General features: G+C 65.1%; 1 protein-coding gene across 5 annotated transcripts in view; it reads right to left on the bottom strand.

The window, feature by feature from the left end:
* OLFM1 (olfactomedin 1) overlaps positions 1–17,115 on the bottom strand; it is a 37,371-nt gene extending 20,256 nt beyond the window's left edge. The window contains exons 1-2 of one of the 5 annotated variants that reach the window (XR_002076268.2): positions 16,740–17,107; positions 2,666–2,815 (exon numbers count right to left, since the gene is read on the bottom strand). Coding sequence is in view for 3 of the 5 variants with exons in the window: in XM_053908500.1 (XP_053764475.1) it covers positions 2,666–2,815; positions 4,731–4,880 (300 nt within the window). In the remaining 2 variants the exon portion in view is untranslated. Of the gene's footprint in view, positions 1–2,087; positions 2,212–2,665; positions 2,816–4,730; positions 5,133–16,739 lie in introns of those variants that run through there. The other 4 variants (XM_053908499.1, XM_053908500.1, XM_019434968.2 and 1 more) reach the window with 4 other exon arrangements.
* Between the last annotated feature and the right edge of the window lie 1,014 nt (positions 17,116–18,129).

An 18,129-nucleotide genomic window follows, 5' to 3' on the forward strand; every position in this document is an offset into this window, starting at 1 on the left:
CCTGCTGGATGTGTCCCTGAGAAGCAGACCTAGGAGCTCAAGGTCACGCAGCTGCTAAATGACACCGACCCCCCCCCTCCCCCACGCTCTGCCCAGCGCGGGAGCAGGAGCTGGGAAAGCGGGGGGGAGGGGCAGCGACAAGCAACGGACACACCCGGCCTCCAGGGATTAGCGAACCGCTAATTATTTACTGAATGTCTTCAGTGTTCCAGGCAGTGGGCTAAGCCCATCACGTCACTACTCCGTTCAAGCTCCATGAAACCCCGGTTGGCGAACACTATTTCCGGTCCCACTTTCTGCATAAGGAGAGCCAGGCTCAGAGAGGTCGAGCAGACGGTCTGCCGCCACACGGCGGCCAGCCACGATTCAAGGCCTGGGCTGACTCCAAAACCCACGCTTCCAAATTCAGGGCAGGTGGCTTCCTCGAGGGGAACAGAAACAGAGCCCCCGGCCCCCCGCAGGCCTTTTCCACTCTGTGGGTTTCCAGGGGCCCTCATCCCCCCGCCCCCGGCCCCGCGTCAGAACCGGGCTAGCTAGCGGTCAGGCACTGCCTGCTGCCGCCAGGGCCCCTCCCAAGGGCTCCGGGCCAGTGACAGTCAGAGCCCCGGGCGTGCGGCCCACGACTCCACCGCGGGAAGCCCCCCGGGTGGTTTCACGTGAAGCCAGGCCTGGGAGACACAGAACTAGACGCGAGGTGGCCGGCTGGGACCCCGGCCCCACCGACGGCACGCACGATCAGACCCGCACAGCTCGGTGCACGCTCCCCACGGCAAGAGAAGGGGGGGCGGCGACCGGAGGGAGGCCCCACGACGAGAACGCTGAAGCCCCCTCTTTTACAACAAAAGCTGCTGCCCTCTGAAAACACGGTGCCCACCGGGGTGTAAAATAGGACCTTAAGTCGTTAAGCCGTGGCGCGGTGGCGTCTGTAGGCAGAAAAGAGGGCTCCCGGGCCGGCGCTCTACCGGCTCTGAGAGCTTTCTAGAATTCAGAAAGCACCTCCCCCAGGAGCTCGGGGTTCTTCCTCACGGGCCCCCAGCCCCGCCCCCAGCCAGGCCCTCAGCCCCGCCCCCCAGCCAGAGCACGCCCCCCCCCCAGCCCCGCCCCTCAGCCCGGACCCCCCAGCCGCGACGCCAGACAGGCCCCCAAGCCCGGCCCCCAGACAGGGCCCCCCCACCCCAGCCCAGCCCTCCGCCCGACCCCCCCCTGCCCCGCCCCCCTCGGCCCATCTCGGCCCCGCCCCCATCCCCGCCCCCCAGCCCGGCCTCAGCTGTCCCAGAGGCCCCTTCAAGCTCCACCTCCTGCCTCTGCAATTCTGAATAATTAAAGGCCCAATTAGGCTTTGGTCTAGTTTGGTGTTAATGAACGTTTGTGGAATCTGCTAAATGCGTTTTACATTAATTCTTTGCAAGTGACGTACTGGGTGGGCTAGAGATGAGAACAGAGACCACACTGTCCTTAAAGGGGAGCGGGAGCCACAGCCCAGCGCCGCCCAGAGCCTCGGCCTCCCTTCTTCCTCCCCATGAGCCGAGCTGGGAGCGCTCCCCGCCCCCTTCCCTCCACACTTCCGGGAAACTGAGGGCAAACTGGGACCTGGTCGTGTGAGGGGTGGTGGTTGGGCGGGGCCCAAGCGAAAAGGTCCTGACCTAGCACCACAAGGTGGTCCCCCTGCCAGCGACCTGACCTGCCCCAACACCCTCGCGGCTCGGCCGGCGCCTCCTCTCGTGTCCTCAACAACGGCCAACGTACAGTTTTACTGGCGTGTGTGTGATGTGTATGTGGGGTGTGGGTGTGTGTGACTGTGTACGTGGGATGTCCACGGGGTATGTGTGGTGTGTGGGGGTGTGTGTAGGTGGCCCTGTGCATGGCGTGTGCGTGTTGTGTCCATGTGTGTCCGTGGGTGGTGTGTGTGCGTGCACAGCTCTTGGGGGGGGGGGGCAGAGGACGCCAGGCGGGGGCGCCGCTCCGCGGTTTGAGTGCCGGCCCTCCTCCCCCCCCCCCCCCCCCCCCCCCCGAGAGCCAGCTGCTTGGCTCGGGACAGGTGGTCCACCCTCTGACTTCCACTCTTGAAACGGGGTGAAAAATCTCACCAAGTTTACATGATCCTCGTGGAGATTATTTGGAACGATGGCTTCCGAGTGTGTATTTGAGCCACACGGTGCCGTTCGCAGTGGGTGCAAAGGTGAGGACCCAGTGTGATTTTGCTCCCAAAGGCCTGCTGTGGGGGGGGGGGGCAGGGGGAGAGCCCCAGGGGCAAAATCCAAAGGGCTGCAAGGACGCCCCCCGCGGAGCTGCTCCGCGCCAGCCCCCAGCCCCCTGGACTGCGGGTTTAGGGCATCGCCAGGAGGGACCGAGAGGTGGTGGCAGCGAAAGAAAGCACCCGGCGTCCCCGCACCCCGCTCCCACGTGGCTCCTCAGGGGAGCCTGCAGCAACCGGCGGGGTCTACTCGTCTCCTCCTGGGCCATCCCTGGGGGTTCTGCACCCATCCATTCACTCAGTCACTCGTTCACAAACATTCTGAGTGTGGACGTGCCAAGAAAGAGGGAGGTCTTGAAGCAGGACAGACCCTGCAGGCTGGCCGAGGCTTGGTGCTGGTGTGGGCGCGCGCGCGCGCGCGCACACACACACACACACACACACACACACACACGCCCCACACGGACTCACCTTCTCCAGCAGCTGCCTGAGCTGTTTCGTGCGGGCGTCCCGTGAACACATGGTCTGCTGGGGGGCGACCACTGTGCAGATACACCTGCCCTCGCTGTCTTGGGCAGAACTATAAACCTGCCAGCTCTCCTCGGGGTTGGTGGGCAACACCTGGAGGGGGGGGGGTGGTGAGGGAGCGAGAGGGAGAGAGAGGTCAGACCGTAAGGCAGTGCAGCAGGAAAGACACCCGGGGAGGACTGTCAGAGTCCAGCCTCCAGGAAAAAAGGGCAGAAACGGTCCAAAGACGCGTTGGTTCTGACCACGGGGAGGGAAAGGGGCCCCCGAGAACAAAGGGGCGATCTCCTATCAGGGTCCCCAGGGCCAGAAGGAAGTGAAACAGACACGACTCTCTTAATTCTTTTTTTCAAATCCAGGGCATTTTTAAATTCCAGGGATGTTTGGAGTTCTGGCATCTGACCAAATTGATAGGTTAGGAGGACGGGAGGGAAGAGGCCGCAAGCCGGCGAGGAGCCAGGGAGGAAAGCAAGTGGCTGGTTCACTCGCAGCACGTAATTCAGAAAGAAGATCTCCTCCCCACAAGGCAAGCAGGGGTGGCTGGCGCAGCCTCGCTCCGCCGTCCCTGACGCGAAGGGATGTGGCACCCGCGGCAGAACCCGGGATCCAGCCGCCCGTCAGCCCAGAGCCGCAACGCCCCGAGCCCCGACCGTCCCCGGCACCCCGGCAGAGGCCGCCGGAGGAAGCGCCAGGCTTCCGACCCGGCTGCCACGCGCGGTCCTTCAGCGGATGTCACCAAGTTTCTGGCGGCATGGCGTTCGCACCCAGCCTCGGTCCCGGGGTATGCCCAAGGACCCACCAAGGAACCGGAGCCGCGTGTGGCCGGTGTCACCTTGCCGCCCGGCTCCGGTCCCGAGCGCCAGGGGCACAGGGTGGACGCTGCTGTGGGAAAACACTCCCTGAGCACAGACCCTCCCCGGCAGCCTGCCCGGGCGCCTCAGGTCACCTCCCTGCTATTTTTAGCCCGGCCGGGAGGAGAACCTATAGTAGTCATACATTTGTTTCATTCATTGCCAACCCCAGAGGCTCAGGACCCAGACCCGGGAGCAAAGTCATTATGAGAGCACTGGAAGGAAGCACTTGAAACGGCAGGTGAACGTGACAAGGGTCTCAGGAGGGGCTCACACGGAGACCTGTGCCCAGGGCAGCAAAAACCAGGTGCGAGAGGAGCCTCCTGCCCGCCCCCCCTTCATTCCCCACCAGGAGGGGCCCGCCTGGGGTCCTTCCTTCCTCCGTTCCCCTCCGCTCAGGGCTGCTTCCCGCTCGGCCTGCCTCCCAGTGGCTCCAGCCAACATCCGACTCAGGCCTGCCCACAGGCGCCCCGGCCACTCGCCACCCGCCCCCCCCCCCCCCAAGGCCTTGATGAGGGAGGAAAAGCCACCTGGGAGGCAAGGCAGAGGGGCAGAGGGGACAGGAGGGGCCAGCTCCACAGGCAGTGCCCCCCAGGGCCACTGCACCCTCCCTGGCCACCAGGGCCGGGACCGTCAGGGACCTGGCTTGGGGACTCGCAGCCGCCTGCTCCCCCAACGGCCGCTGGCCCACTCCGGCAGTCCGTCTGGCTTTGACAAAGTAGGGCGGGCTCCGCTCGAGCCCTGGCTGGACCAGCCCTGACAGGGTGGAGCACCGCGTCCCCACCCCTTACTTGCTGAGTGACCTTGGACAAGTCCCCAAGTCCCCTGCCTCAGTTTCCTGACCTTGTCCGCGAGGGACTTAATATTAGTTGATGCGGACTCCAGGCCTCCGAGTCCCTGAGGCCCCCTGCCCCGAGAGGAAACCCCGGCAAAGGAAGGAGGCGCGCCCCTGGGGGACCGGGGCGGGGTGCCGGCCGGCGGGGCAAGCGCGGGGGGGCACGGTCACCCCCGCCGGCGGTAGCGTGGGGGAGCCGCCGCCGGGGACCCCTGCCCGTGCCCTTGGCCCCGCGCCCCCGCGCCCCCGCTCGGCGCCGCCCAGCCTGGGGTCGGGGTCGGAGGGAGCGGGCGGGAGGGCCCGCGGGGTGGCGGCGGGGACTTACGCCGGTGCTGCGGTCGAGCGTCCCGCCGCTGGCCGCCGAGAGCTTGGTGGTGTTGAGGCCCACCAGCGAGGGCAGCGTCTGGGACATCCAGTTGGTGATCATGGCCATGGTGCTCAGCACAACCCCGATCTTGAGCAGCGGCACCGACATCGCGCCTCGAGTCGCCTCCTGCGCCCGCGCGCGCCGGCGCCGGCTCCGCGCCCCCGGCAGCCTTCAGGCGGCGGGCACCGCGGCGGGGCAGGGGCGCCCGGCCGAGTCCCCGCGCCCCTTCGGCCCGCCGCCGCCGCCCGCCCGCCGCCGCCGCCCCGCGCGCCCCGGCCATGGCTGCGCCGCCCCGGGCGCCGGGGACGGTGGCCGCTGCCCGCTGCCCGCTGCCCGCTGCCCGGTGTCCGCGGTGCCGCCGCCCCTATCCGCGCTCCGCGCCTCGCCGCCGGCTCGGGCTCCGGCTCCGGCTCGGGCTCTGAGCGCCCGCGCGGGCTGCGCGCGGGGGCCGCGGCCGGGAGGCGGGGACACGGCCGGGCGGCGGCCGACGCAATCTGCCCAGGAAATGGGTGGATTTTTCCTCTCCGCTCCGGCTCCCCGCCGCCCCCTGGCTGCTGGCAGCGAGGCCTGCAAACCCCAGTCGCCAAGGGGTTGAGATGGGTGTTCAAGGAGGAGAGCCGACCACCGCCCCCAAGTCCTAAAATCGCGGCGGCTTTAGCGTCCAGACTGGTGCGCCGCTGCTCCCTCCCGGCGGCCGGAAGGACTGAGCGAGGCCTGGGCACCCCTTTGGGACCCCCCCTGGCCACCCCATCGCGCGCTCAGCCTTCGCCCTCGCTGCCCTGGACCTACTTGGGGGGTGGAGGCTCCACGCTGCCCGCCAACCCTGTCTCCCCCGCACTGGAGCCCAGCCGGGAAGGGGTCTCCAGCCCCAGCGCGGGGAGGGGAGGGGCGAGGAAAAGGGTGGGAAGGGGAAGGCTTTCTGGAATCCCCGGGGATGGGGGGGTGGGAGGTGGGGCAGGTGCTCTAAGGCCTCTGGGAGGAAAGGAGCCTCCTGGCAGGTGCAGCACCCACCAGTGTGGGCCCCTGGGTTGGGGTGGGAGGGGTCCAAGGGCAGGGCAGGAGCTGCGTTTAGGTTTGGGCTCAGGCATCTGGGCAGGAGAGCTGAAGGTGCCCGGCCCATGAGGAGTGTGGAGCTGGGCGGGGCCTTGGGGTGTGTGGGTTGGGGGCAAGAGAGGAGCCCGAGTCCTGGGGCCCAAGTGGAGGGTCAGGGCAGCCTGGCGTAAGTCCCCAGCCCTCTGCGGCATCACGGCAGGACACGCGCACGTCTCCGAGGCACGGGGCTGACTGGGTCGAGCACCTGAACGCGGCTTTAGCATTTGCAGGAGCCTTTAGGGGACGAAGGGTCCGTCCGTCCTCAGTCCCTCCCACTAAGCGTCCCCGGAAGTTTGGGAAGCATTCCCAGATCACTCACCACACTCTTTTCTGCCTGGGTGAAAATAAATCTCCCTTCCTGAACCGGGACTGGAAGGATCCGGCCTTCCCGGGGCCGGCGAAGATGGACACCACCTTCCCAGGGCGTCTGTCTCTGTTCCACGCCCTTTGGGAGAGGGGACGATGACAGCCAGGATGGTCCTGGCCCGAGTGTCGGGTGTCCGGTGTGAGACCCCAACGAAGGGTTTCCTGATTTGTCTTCCCGAGGGGCACAAGGGAGTGCAGGTGGCAGGTTCCAACCGTTTGGGGAAGGGCGCCACCTCCCAGTGTGAGCCGGTACTTGCAGGCTCCGCGGCGAGCCCCACCCGCCCGCGCAGGTCACGCCAGGCCCACACGCGCGCAGGCCGGGTGCGAGAGGCAGCATTCACGCGACTACCGGAGCTCAGCCTCCTTCCCCTGCCAGCGCGTGACCGGCAGATTCAGGGCCGCGAGCCACGCTGGCCCGGATCACTCACGCTCAAATCCCACTGCGGGCAGTGGCCGCTTCCTTGGCGGAAAGAATCTCCAGTCGAGCCCAACCCCGTCTACAGAACTCTCGGGCCGCACATCCAGAAGCGGCAGGGGCTTGGATACAGCCTGCCGTGCAGCCCGGGACAGGAGCGACACCAACACGGGAGCCGATTCCTGGACACTCGCCATGGCCGGGCACCGAGCGTGAATGAAAAACTCTTATTAGCGGCCAACACGCCGCTGCCAGAGAGAGGCGTCTCGGACGAGCCGCTCAGCACGGAGAACGCAGACTCAGGGCAGGCGGCCTGGGTTTGAGCCCTGGCTCTGCCACTAGCTGTGAGGGATTGGGCCTGCCGTGCCTCAGTTTGCCCATCTGGGAAACGGGCTCGCTAATAACAGTCAGCTCTCTCTCCGGGGGTACCATGAAGACGGAGCGCGTTAGTGCGGGAGCGGGTTTGACACCCCGTAACGGTGCCTTTCCCGATCACCCCGCTTGGCGGGAGACAGCACGCACTCGGGAGGCCCCTCCGCTGAGTGACCAGGGCTCAAGTGCATGGCAGGGCTGGGACTCGTGCCCCCGGGGACCCCTGCCGCCCCTCGTGACCGCTGCTGCTGTTGATACGGACGCACAAGTGCTCAGAAGGTATTGCTGGACACGAAAGTAATCCCCCCCGACCAGAGCCCCATTCGAGGAGGATGAGGGTCCAGATGGGCAGATAGAAAGAATGAAAAAAAGGAAACAAAGGAGATTCGAAGGGCACCACGTCCGTCAGGCTCCCCAACTGAGAAACCCAAGACCAGGTAGTTTGCGACGACGGGGCCGACGCTGCTCCGGGGAACTCGGGAGGCGGGAGGACCCCGGGACCCACGAGCTGCTTCGGCTCCACCCGCCTGGGACCCCCTCCGACCCTCGACCCTCCTCGACCCTCCCGCGCACGGGCACTGGGGGCAGGCCTGGGGACGTGAGCCCTGCAGCCATGCTGGGGAGCTGGGAGCGTTTGTGGCGTCCCCCGAGGCGTGGCTGGGAGGCCGTCTTTGTAAACACCGGGCTCTGGGTGACTCCCACGGGGTTTGCCAACTGTGGACGGTGCCTCGGAACTGCTACAGCTGCCTGGGAGCCGAGCCGACGCTGGGAGGTCAGAGAATTTGAGCGGGACTTGGGGCGACAGCTGGCTCCCACCCAGCCTGACGCCTGTCAGTCCTCCTCACCACCTCTGCATCCCTTTCTGTGTTTATAAAGGAGCAAACGGGCACCATTCACATCCCTCCCTCCCAGAGGGCGTGTGTAGACAGAACAGGGGTGTGTGGTGGGTATAGCCCTGCTCCTGACCCACAGTGAGCCTGCACCCCTGCCGCCCTGCCCTGCACCCCTGCTGCCCTGCCCTGCCCTACACCCCATGACCTGCCCTACAGCCCTGTTGCCCTGAACCCCTATGCCCTACCCTGCACCCCTTCCACCCTGCCCTGCCTTCCTGCCCTGCACCCCTGCTGCCATGCCCTGCACCCCTTCCACCCTGCCCTGCCTTCCTGCCCTGCACCCCTGCTGCCATGCCCTGCACCCCTGCCGCCCTGCACCACTGATGCCATGCCCTTTCCTACACCCCATGCCCTGCCCTGCACCATTGCCACCTTGTCCTGCACCCATGCGACCCTGCCCCACACCCCTATGCCCTGCCCTGTACCCCTATGCCCTGCCCTGCACCCCTGTGCCCTGCCATGCACCCCTGCTGCCCTGTCCTGCACCATTGAGGCCCTGCCCTGCCCTACACCCCATGCCCTGCCCTACAGCCCTGTTGCCCTGCACCCCTATGCCCTACCCTGCATCCCTTCCACCCTGCCCTGCCTTCCTGCCCTGCACCCCTGCTGCCATGCCCTGCACCCCTATGCCCTTCCCTGCACCGCTGCTCTGACAAGCTGGAGGTTGGAGGTAAGTCACTTCTGACTCCTCTAATCCCAAACCAAAGTCCTCTCCAGGGACTGGAATCCATGAGTCAGTAGGAGAGACTCTTGCTTTTAATGCATTTGAAAGGGTCATCCGAGAAGCCTTGAGCAAGTGTAATTTGATTTAGGAGGCCACACAGTATTTCCGAAAGCAAACTGTGCATTGTTGAAGAATGAGGCATTTGGATTAAAGGATCCTTGGCGTCGGCCAGCCCCAAATGTTCCTGAGGAGGAATTTAAATCCCAATTTCCACACGGCTTCCCTGGAAGCAAGGGCTCACTTACGCTCACCACTCTCAATAGCCACCGTAACACTAACTGAGCAGCTGCTGTGCCCCAGACGCCCTCACACCGGCTGCATCATGTCCCTTGATCCTCGCGGCCGCCCATGGGCGACGCTCTTGCTGCGTCAGGCTCGGGAAGACGGCAAGACCTTCAAGGTCATGGGGGGAGCCGGCCATTCCCAGGACCGAGCTCAAAAACGTGGCACACCTCTGCCTGTCAGACGTCACGGGGTCTGTCTGCTCCGGCCGCTCTGACAAAACACCGCCGACTGGCAGCTTATGACGGCAGGCATTTGCCGCTCGTGGTATGGTCCAGCCCTGGGAGGTCCTGCCTCCGGGCTTGTGGCCCGCGAGGAGGCACGACGTCGGAGCATCTCCGTTCTACAGACAGAGCACAGGTCCCCAGAGCAGGGACTCGCTCGGGTCTGGGCCTTGGCAAAGGGACAGCCCCAAAGAGCAAAGTTGGGATGCCCTTTTGCTGTGGAAAAGCAGGCACATTTTCCCAGGGAGCCTGGGTGGCTCAGTTAACTGGTGGACTCCTGGTTTTGGCTCAGGTCATGATCTCACGGTTCGTGGGATCGAGCCCCCGTGTCGGGCTCTGCACAGCGAGGAGCCTGCTTGGGATTCTCTTTCCCTCTGTCTCTCTGACCTTCCCCAGCTTGCACCCGCTCTAGCTCAAAATAAATAAACATTAAAAAAAAACTTTTTTTTTTTAATGTTTATTTATTCTCGAGAAACAGAGACAGAGCATGAGCAGGGGAGGGGCAGAGAGAGAGGGAGACACAGAATCGGAAGCAGGCTCCAGGCTCGGAGCTGTCAGCACAGAGCCCGACGCGGGGCTCGAACTCACCAACCGTGAGATCATGACCTGAGCCGAAGTCGGACGCTCAACTGACTGAGCCCCCCAGGCGCCCCAATAGATAAAGTTTCTTGAAGAAGCATGCATATTTTTCTGAAGCTATCCGCACATAGCCGGGTTGGGGGAGAGAGGGAGGGCAGACGGACATGGGAGAGGGTTAGGGGGGCCACGTGGGGCTACTCTGCTCCCTCACCCTGTGTGTGACCTTTCCATCACTCTCCTGCTGGGGAAGAACGTTTCTGCAGCAGCGAAAGGTCTGGTCTGGAGCCGGGCACCTTGGGACGTTTGTTAGCCCGGCTGCAGAGCAGAGAGCTGACCCATCCTGCTGCGAAGCCTCCTCCCGGGTCCCTTCCTTCCGCCGTCCACGCATGCGGGCTCGAGGTCCTGTGGAGCTGGGACTCACGGTGTCTATTCCAACCCCCCGGGAAAGAGCAGCCACTTCCCCATGGGACAGTGCTCTGTGACCCACAGCTGTCACCAGGGCCGCTTCTTCCCTCAGCCACGAAGCCCCCTTCTAGCCCTCAGTCCCGATTCTTTGTGCTTCAGAGAGCTGACCATTTGTGGCCCCTCCCCGCGGCCCCCCACACCCTCTGCTCCTCCTCTGGAAAGTTCCATGCTGCTTTCATAAACGTTGCCTCAGACTGGCTTGCATCCAGACCAGGAGGCCACGGCCGTGTGTCCTCTCAGTTGCCCAGCGGAAATGGGGTCTGCTTCTGGGAGTGGCACTTTGGAGACCCTGGACGGGACGGCCCTGCAGGCAGGTCGCCCTCTGAGCTGAGCTCGTGGGTTTTGGGGGCCCCCCAGACATTACTGCTTCCTGTCTCCTATTAAGGGAAGTCACCGTAACTGACTGAGGAGAGCAGTGTGGTTTCTGCTGAATTTAAGTCATTGATCTGGACACGGGTTCACGATTCCAACATGGCTCAGAAGGCCAGGTCTGCAGGACCAGGGTGCTGCCCGATGCCCCTCCCTCCCAGAGCACACGCTCCGCCCCCAGCCCCGCCTCCAACAGATTAGGACTCTGCCTGATGGGGGGGACTCAGAAACCTTCCCAGCCAGCTCTACCAAAGGGAGGTGTCGTGTCTGGGGAAATCGAGTACCTGGATGCCACGTCCCGCTCGCTCGCGTCTGACTCCGCCCCTAGGCAGGGAACGGGAACTTTCCTGCACCTGGCGGGGCCGGCGCTCGGGGACTCACGTCTGAGAGCCGCGGATTATTTCTGAAAGCCTGCCTCTGTTTCTTCTCCGGGACCTTGTTCGCTGTCAGATTTAGCACCAACACCCTGGGGTGCTGAGTCCGCTACTGATAATATTTATAAATATACCTCGGCTTCCTCTCCGATCCTCAGACACCCAAACCATCACTGAGAGCCAGAGGGAGTAACTTCGTGTCCTTCCGGAACCACCCATGAGAGCCATTTTGCACACTGGAGGAGTCGCTGCCGTGAAGGCCAAGCTCCCGGAGGGCGTCGCGCCCGCTCCCTAAACCCGCAGGACCGGAGCGAGAGGCTCTCTGGGAACGCCACGCCCCGCGCATCTGAATGGGGACAGAGCCAGGAGATGGGCCTCGGTGCGGCCACCCACTCTCCTCCTGGCCGCCAGATTGTAGATGTCGTTAAACCGCGCACAAGGAGCACACAGGCCAAACCCCTGTGGCCAGGATCAGAGCAAGCGGGTTGGAAAGCTCGCGTCTTCCAACACTGCCCGAGAGCTAAGAGGGCAGCTTCATCCCAGTCACTTGGCAGGTGTCCCAGGGTGGAACCTGGGCACAGAGGAAGGGGGAGCTGCGTTTGCCAGAAGACCCCGAGCGGGGCCTGGTCCCTCCTCCCCAGCGCTGTCTGAATCACGCCCAAAGCCGCACGGAGCTGAGTGAGTGTGTGTGTTTGTGTGTGTGTGTGTGTCCCTGCCCGCTTCCTGGGCTCAGCCGTCAAGCAGACGTAGAGCTCCCTCCCGGACCCCCATTTTGTTCCTGAGAGTGTCCACTCTCCAACGCCCGGCGGGTGGACACGGGGACTTGTTTGAGGCCACCCGCCCTTCGCGGTGGGAAGGGCTCCGCAAGGTCAGGGTCATGCCAGACGCTCCCGTGCCCTGCTGCCCCCCCTTCTAAAAGCCGAGCCGGCAGGTGGGAGCAGGCAGCACACGGGGCCCCGCCGCGGGAGACGCGGGAGACGACGGGCTGCCCAGGGGCGCTCCGCGAAGCTCGGGGGTCTGGCGTGGCGGCCCCAGGCGCTTCCCTGCTGGCTGCTCAGTGGCACCAGCCTCCTCTCCGCTGTTCATGTGTTCACTCCGTCTTAACAGAGACACGAGCTCGGGTGTCTCAGGCATCAGACGGACCTGGGAGCACACGGAGGGGTCTGTCACTTACGCGCTGGGCCGCCAGAGGGGCTGCGTCCCCTTCCCCAGCCTCGGTTTCCTAACTCTGAGGGTGGGGATACGGCACGGGGCTGCTGGCCTCGCCGCCTCCTGCTCCAGACGAAACTCCTGGCGGGCAGCGTGGCGCAAGAACCCCCCCTTGCTGGTGTCAGCCCCTGTTCCCCGTGTGTGTGTGTGGGGGGGGTCACCCGAGAGGTGAAGGGACGGGTGTTTTCGGGTCCCACCTGCTGCCCCCTCCCTCATCCCCAGTGGGAGCCGCACTGGCCAGCAGAAGCGGCCCTGCCGTGGCAAGGACCCTCAGGCTGCCGGTTTCGGGGTACGCGGGGTGTCCTCGGGGCTTTTCTCCACCGCCGAAAATCGGTTCGCGTCCCTGTCAGCCCGGCTCACGGTTGCCATATGTGTCTAATTCAGTTTAGCTTGTAATTAGTTTTGTATTACTTTACACGGTGATGTTAATACTGATTACAGGGCCTGATAACTTTAGTAATAAATACAACCCAAGGCAGAAAATTACCTTTCTTTTTATCGGGGAAGGCTGAAGTCAGCGCGGGGAGGAGCACATTGCTTTCGGACTTGAAGCAGCCGTCGGCAAGGACGATCTACAGCTTGATGCCCCCCCCCCCACCCTCCCCGGGTGTCACGGCACCCTCCTGCCCGGAAGGCGGCCACTTGGGAATCGGGAGGGCTCCTCTCCGGTGGCCTACCAACCCGCCAGCCGCCTTACATGCCGTGTGTCGTGAACTGACCGGTTTGGGACGAGACCCCGGTGCTCCTGAACCCCCACCCCGCCTCCGCTCGCACTCCAGCGTGCAGGGCACCCGTGGGGGAGTCCAGGTGAGTGGGGTCATCGGCCCAAGGTTAGTCTAGAGCAGGCCACACAACGGGGCTGTTGCAGTCTAGTTACATTGGCTCAGGGAGCGGGCTGGGTTTTCTACAGCGGGACCAGCGGGATCTCAGGAGGAGAGGACAGACTTGAGGTGATGGGTCCCGGTGGGATTCTGGGGGCTAACCCCCACGCCAGCTGCTCTGTGACACCCACCCTGTCCGTCCACAGCACCCCCACCCCTCCCCAAAGGGGGCCGGGGTTTGCTCTCATCTGGGCTCCGGCTCCCGGCCCGGCCGTGCCAGCCACAGCGACAGCAGGCCGCAAGGGCACTCTGCTCATTGTTCACGGCCGGAAGGCCGTCACGGGTGTGCGCGTGGGGGGCTCACGTCCTTAAGAAAGGCCAAGCCCGGCCTGGGGCTCGCGGTAACAACAGAAGCTCTGCGTCTCTGTTGCAACAAATCCCATTCCTCCACACGCCCTCCCTCCTGCCTCGGCCGGCCTCCGTGTAGCCCCTCCACCCCCCTCCCCGCCTATTCACGGCCGGACGCTCGAGCAGCCTCAGGACCGATGCCGCCACCTTCCCCGACGCTCAGCCCCGCTCCGACTCCAGAGCCCTGGGCCCACACGGTCTCCTGCCCCTTGCAAAGCCTGGGGTCCCACAAAGCCTGTCGGCCCAGACGCCAGACCACAGGGATCGGACGCATCCGCACCCTGAGCCCAGGTCTGACTGCGCTAAACCAGACCAGCTGGCGTCTGAGAACAGCACGAGACAGGGAGGGCGAGTGAGCGGACCGAGCAGGACAGGGTCTGTGTGAGGCCACCTCTTCCAGAGTCATCCGGTTATGAAAAGGCAGACGTGCAGGCTGAGAGGTTAAGAGCTTCCCTCAAGGTCACCTCGATGGCGCCTGGTGGGATTGGGGTACGAGCGCGGGCAGCTGGGGTCAAGGTCGTCGCTACAGAGCCCCCCCTCATTTCACACCTTCATATGCAGGCAGCATGCTTCTATCGGTGGACCAGGTAGGCCTGGAGCCCAGGAGGCCCCACAGCCTGACTCCCCCAAGAGGGAGGGGGCGGCTCCCCCGTGCCCCGCTGGGACACTCCCCAAATCCTTCCCAGGAAGCGTGAAGCACCAGCCTTTCTTTGGAAATCACGGAATAAGGCCAAGAAAGGCCTGTCTGTCTGAGGACAAGCTTCACCTGGGCCCACCAGCCTGGCACGTAGTAGGCCGTCCGTCACTGGTTGGCATTCGGTGGCGCGGCTCATCGTCCGCGAGCTGTCGGGAAAACAGGTGGCTCGGCCACGCGCTCCTCTCCCCCGCCCAGCCGCGACAGGTACCAGCCCCACGTTCCTGACTCGCTCCCGCTTCAACGCGGGCTAACCCGCGAACGCAGCGGCCCTGGAGCCCTGTGGGCACGTCCCCGGAAAGGCCTCGAAGGGGGGTGTGTGTGGCCATGGGGGCCACTTACAGAAAGTGGGAGAGAAACGGAGGGGGGTGTGAGGGGGAAACAGACACCTCGCAGCTCAGCCGCCGGTGCTCAGCCCGCCCTCTGTTTGCTTATCTCAGCCACTGACGAGTGCACTTGGCTTTGCTCATGACATCTGGCTGCCTAGGGCTGGATTACTTGGGGATCAGGAGAGCAAGACTTCGGAGCGTGGTTGTGCCAGTAGCTCTCAGACTGACCGCAGCCCAGCCCTGGCCCACACCTGCCCCACTCCACTCCCCACCTCACAGGTTACTGGTGGCCACTCTCTGACCCTTCACAGGCTGGGAACAACCTGAGCGAGCTTACCTGGTTGAGCCTTTGTTCTAAGATCCCGCCGCCGGGATACGGGACAATCGGCCTCCCACAGAGGACTCTCTAACCTCCCAGGGAGGGAGGGGCCGGGCCTCCTGGCTGCACCGAGGGACACAGTCCCCTGAGACATCCCACAGCTCAGCCTCAGAAAACATCAGCCCCCCTGGGGCTCACCCGCAAGCCCGGGTCAGAATCCCCTCCCTTTTAAAAATTTTTGTTTGAGAGACAGAAGGGTGGCTGGCCCCTGGCTGGCCCAGGGCGCTGACCTGGGTCCTGAAGGGGACCCGGAAGCAGGAGGAGGAGGACGCAGGTGTGCGTGCACAGGGCTTGGCTGACACCCCCCGGGGGCCGGAACCGGCAGCGTGGCCGGGCAGACGCCTTCGCCACCGAGACAGAGCTTCCAGCTGAAGTCGGACCGAAAGTTTCTTCCAAGAACAGGGGATCTTTACACAGACCTGAGGAGGAGACCTCTCGAGGAAAAGCCTGCGTGGTCTGGGAATGGAGACTCGGGGTGCCTGGAAGCGAGGAGGCCGTTAAGGCTCGGAGGGCGCTGGGGGCGGCCACGTCCAGGGCCACGGACAACCAGCATTCTCTCTCCCAAAACGTGTAAATAAGGCACACGCTACTCACTACCTGCCTGGCTCCTTGCTGCCCACGTGTGCTCCCGTCTGTGGAGTGTGAATGTGTGAGTGTGCACGTGCGTGCACGTGTGCAACTGTCCATCAACGCTACACCAGCCCGGCCTCGGCCAGGCTCTCCCCACCACCGAGGAAACTTCTCTCCCGGAGACCACGCGGCACCTCTCTAGGGGACCCGACCGCCCGCTGGCCCCAGGGCAGGGGTCTCTGAGGGCGGCTGGGACAGGACCCTCCGGACGCCGGGGTGGGGGCTGCGTCTCCGGGGCAGAGCCAGGGAGCCGGCAAGGGCTTCAAGGCAGAACAAGGGAAGACTGTTCCAGAGCCTTCTCTTCCGTGATCCTCCTCTTGCCCTCTCTTCTCTCTTTGTTTCCTCTTTTCTCCTGAGATGGAGGGAGGCGGAGGGAGGGAGGGAGGGTCAGGGGCCGCTGGGGGCTTGCAGCAAGGTGCTGGCGGCCCCGTCCGCCCCCTGGACCCGCAGCCCCAAAGGGCCAGTGTCTCCAGCTCCGAGCGTGGCACGGTGGCACCACCGAAAGGGCATTTTAATGTCACCCCCGAGCAGCCTGGCTCCTGAAGCTGGCAGCGTCTTCCCAGCACCCCGCTGCCAAGGAGACACCCCCATTCCAGCGCTCCCAGACAGCCCTCTCCTCCTCCCAGACCTGCCAGCTCCGAAACGGATTTTTAAGATGGAGAATACCAGCCAGAGACGGGCTTTCTATTGATACGTTGCTCAGGGGGGTGGCAAGCGAGCCCGCTTCAAACGCCCAGCGGTCCCCACACGCGCACACGGCCCTCGCCTGGCACTCACGCTTCATGCCGCGCATGTGGCCACAACCCCCCAAGCCTCCACACTGAGTGCACAATGCACCCAGCCCTGCTCCCGCCGCCAGTCCTTCCCGGTCTGGCCTCCCAGGCACAATTGCCACCCCCTGCTCGGGGGAGCCCCAAGGGCAGCATTACAGCAAAGGCAGAGACACAGGAGGCTCCAGAGTGGGGGGGGGTGGGGGTGGGACTCAGAGCTTCGGCTGGAAATGCCAGGAGCTCGGACACCCTGCTCTGTCTCCCCCGCCCCGGGTGCCACCATGCCGCCCTCTGAACTTCTCAGGGCGGTGGGGGGCTGGGGGTCCTAGGCGAGAGGGGCACCCCCTCCCCCCGCGGCGCTGGGCCGGCGCTGGGGGTTCCGCGGGTGGGGGCGCCCGGCGGCGGTCTCCGTCGGCCTGCACCCCTCCCTCCCAGCCGGGTGCGCGGCGCTCCGGCCCCCTCCCCACCCGGGCGCGGAGCCGCGAGCCGCTCCCCGACTTGGCCGGCCCGGCGCTGGGCGGACGCCGCGCTCCCTCGCTCGCAAGGAGGAAAATGGCGTTGGACGCACGTACTTGAGTGAGTTCGGTGCCCATCAGGACGAGGAAGAGGAGGCTGAGGAGCTTCCGGGCCGGTTGCATGTCTGGCTGCCACGGCCGCCGTCCTGGCATATGCAGGAGCCCCGGTGCTGGCGCCGGCGCTGCGTGGACGCGGACGCGGACGCGCTCCCGGCTCTGCTGGCCCCGCGCCTTCAGCACCCGGAGCCTCCGCTCTGCATGGCGAGCGCGTCCTGCGCGCTGTCCCCGCTGTCCCCGGGCGGGCGGGGCGCGGCCCTCCGCGGCCCCTCCTCCCGCGCTCCCCCCCCCCCCCCCGCACGGGCGCGCCTGGGCGGGGGGTGCCAAAAGTTTGCGAGGAAGGCGGCCGGGTGGCGCAGAGGGACCCGCGCGCCACGCTCGCGCGCGGGAGTGGGGAGGGCGGCGGCGGTGGGGAAGCAGGCTGGGACAGGATGTGACATCAAAAAGGCGGGGGAAATTTAACTCGGACGAAGAGTCCATCCTGGCTGGCGGCAGCTGCGGGAGGCCCCGGACCCCCTGGGGTTGGGATGGGAAAGGCAGAGTGGGGGTGGGGGGCCTGGCCGCTGGGGGAGGATCTGCAGGCGGGCTTCACATCTCCGGGAGGGACAGAGATGGCAGCTGAACATGCCCTTGGGGGTCACCTTTTAATGAGACAGAGGAACGGTCAGACCCAGGAAGGATGTCCGGGGGGTGGGGGGGTGGGGGGGGGGTGGGAGGGAGTGTGGGCTGGGGACAGAGCCTGCAAGCAGGGCGACCGGGGCTGAGGCCTGTCGGCCCGGGGTGATCAGTGTGTGGGTACAAGGGGAACGGAACCTGTGCTGGGGCCCCTGTCCCATTGGGTGTGGGGGTGAGGACGTGTCCTTGTGTTCACGGTTGTGTGCGGGGCAGGGGAGTGGGGGGCACACGCCCTGTAAGGGTCCCCGGGGGTCTGCCTTGTGTTCCTCCTTGTCCTTTTACATGTGTTCCCGCGGAATTTACGAGTCCCCCACCAGGGCGGCTGGTCCTGGGGGCCACATTTTCCAGTTAAACGCTCCCTTCTGGGGAGGAGAGTCCCCAGGCACCTGTTTTCTTGGAAGTGAAGGTGGCCACAGGAATTTAGAGGCATCTGTCTGGTCTCTGTCCCGTTGTTTAGTGGTCAGCCTTTTGGAAATAAACTCTGTGAAGGAGGCTCCAGGCCCGAGAATCCCAGAACACAGAGCGGCTGGGGGTGGTCCGGTCCGATCTTCCCACGTCGCAGAGGGAGACAGTGGTGGGGGGCAACTGATGTGTCACCCAGCAAGGTCCAGAGCAGGGGTGAGCAGGGACGAGCGGGGACTCCCAGCATGTCCCCGTGCAGCCCCCTGACGGAGGAGGTACCCTGTGGGCACCGGCTCAGGAGCTGGGCTCGTGC

This window comes from Panthera pardus, unplaced genomic scaffold (genome assembly GCF_024362965.1).
Source record: "Panthera pardus isolate Hobbes unplaced genomic scaffold, ASM2436296v1 HiC_scaffold_20, whole genome shotgun sequence".
NCBI lineage: Eukaryota > Metazoa > Chordata > Mammalia > Carnivora > Felidae > Panthera > Panthera pardus.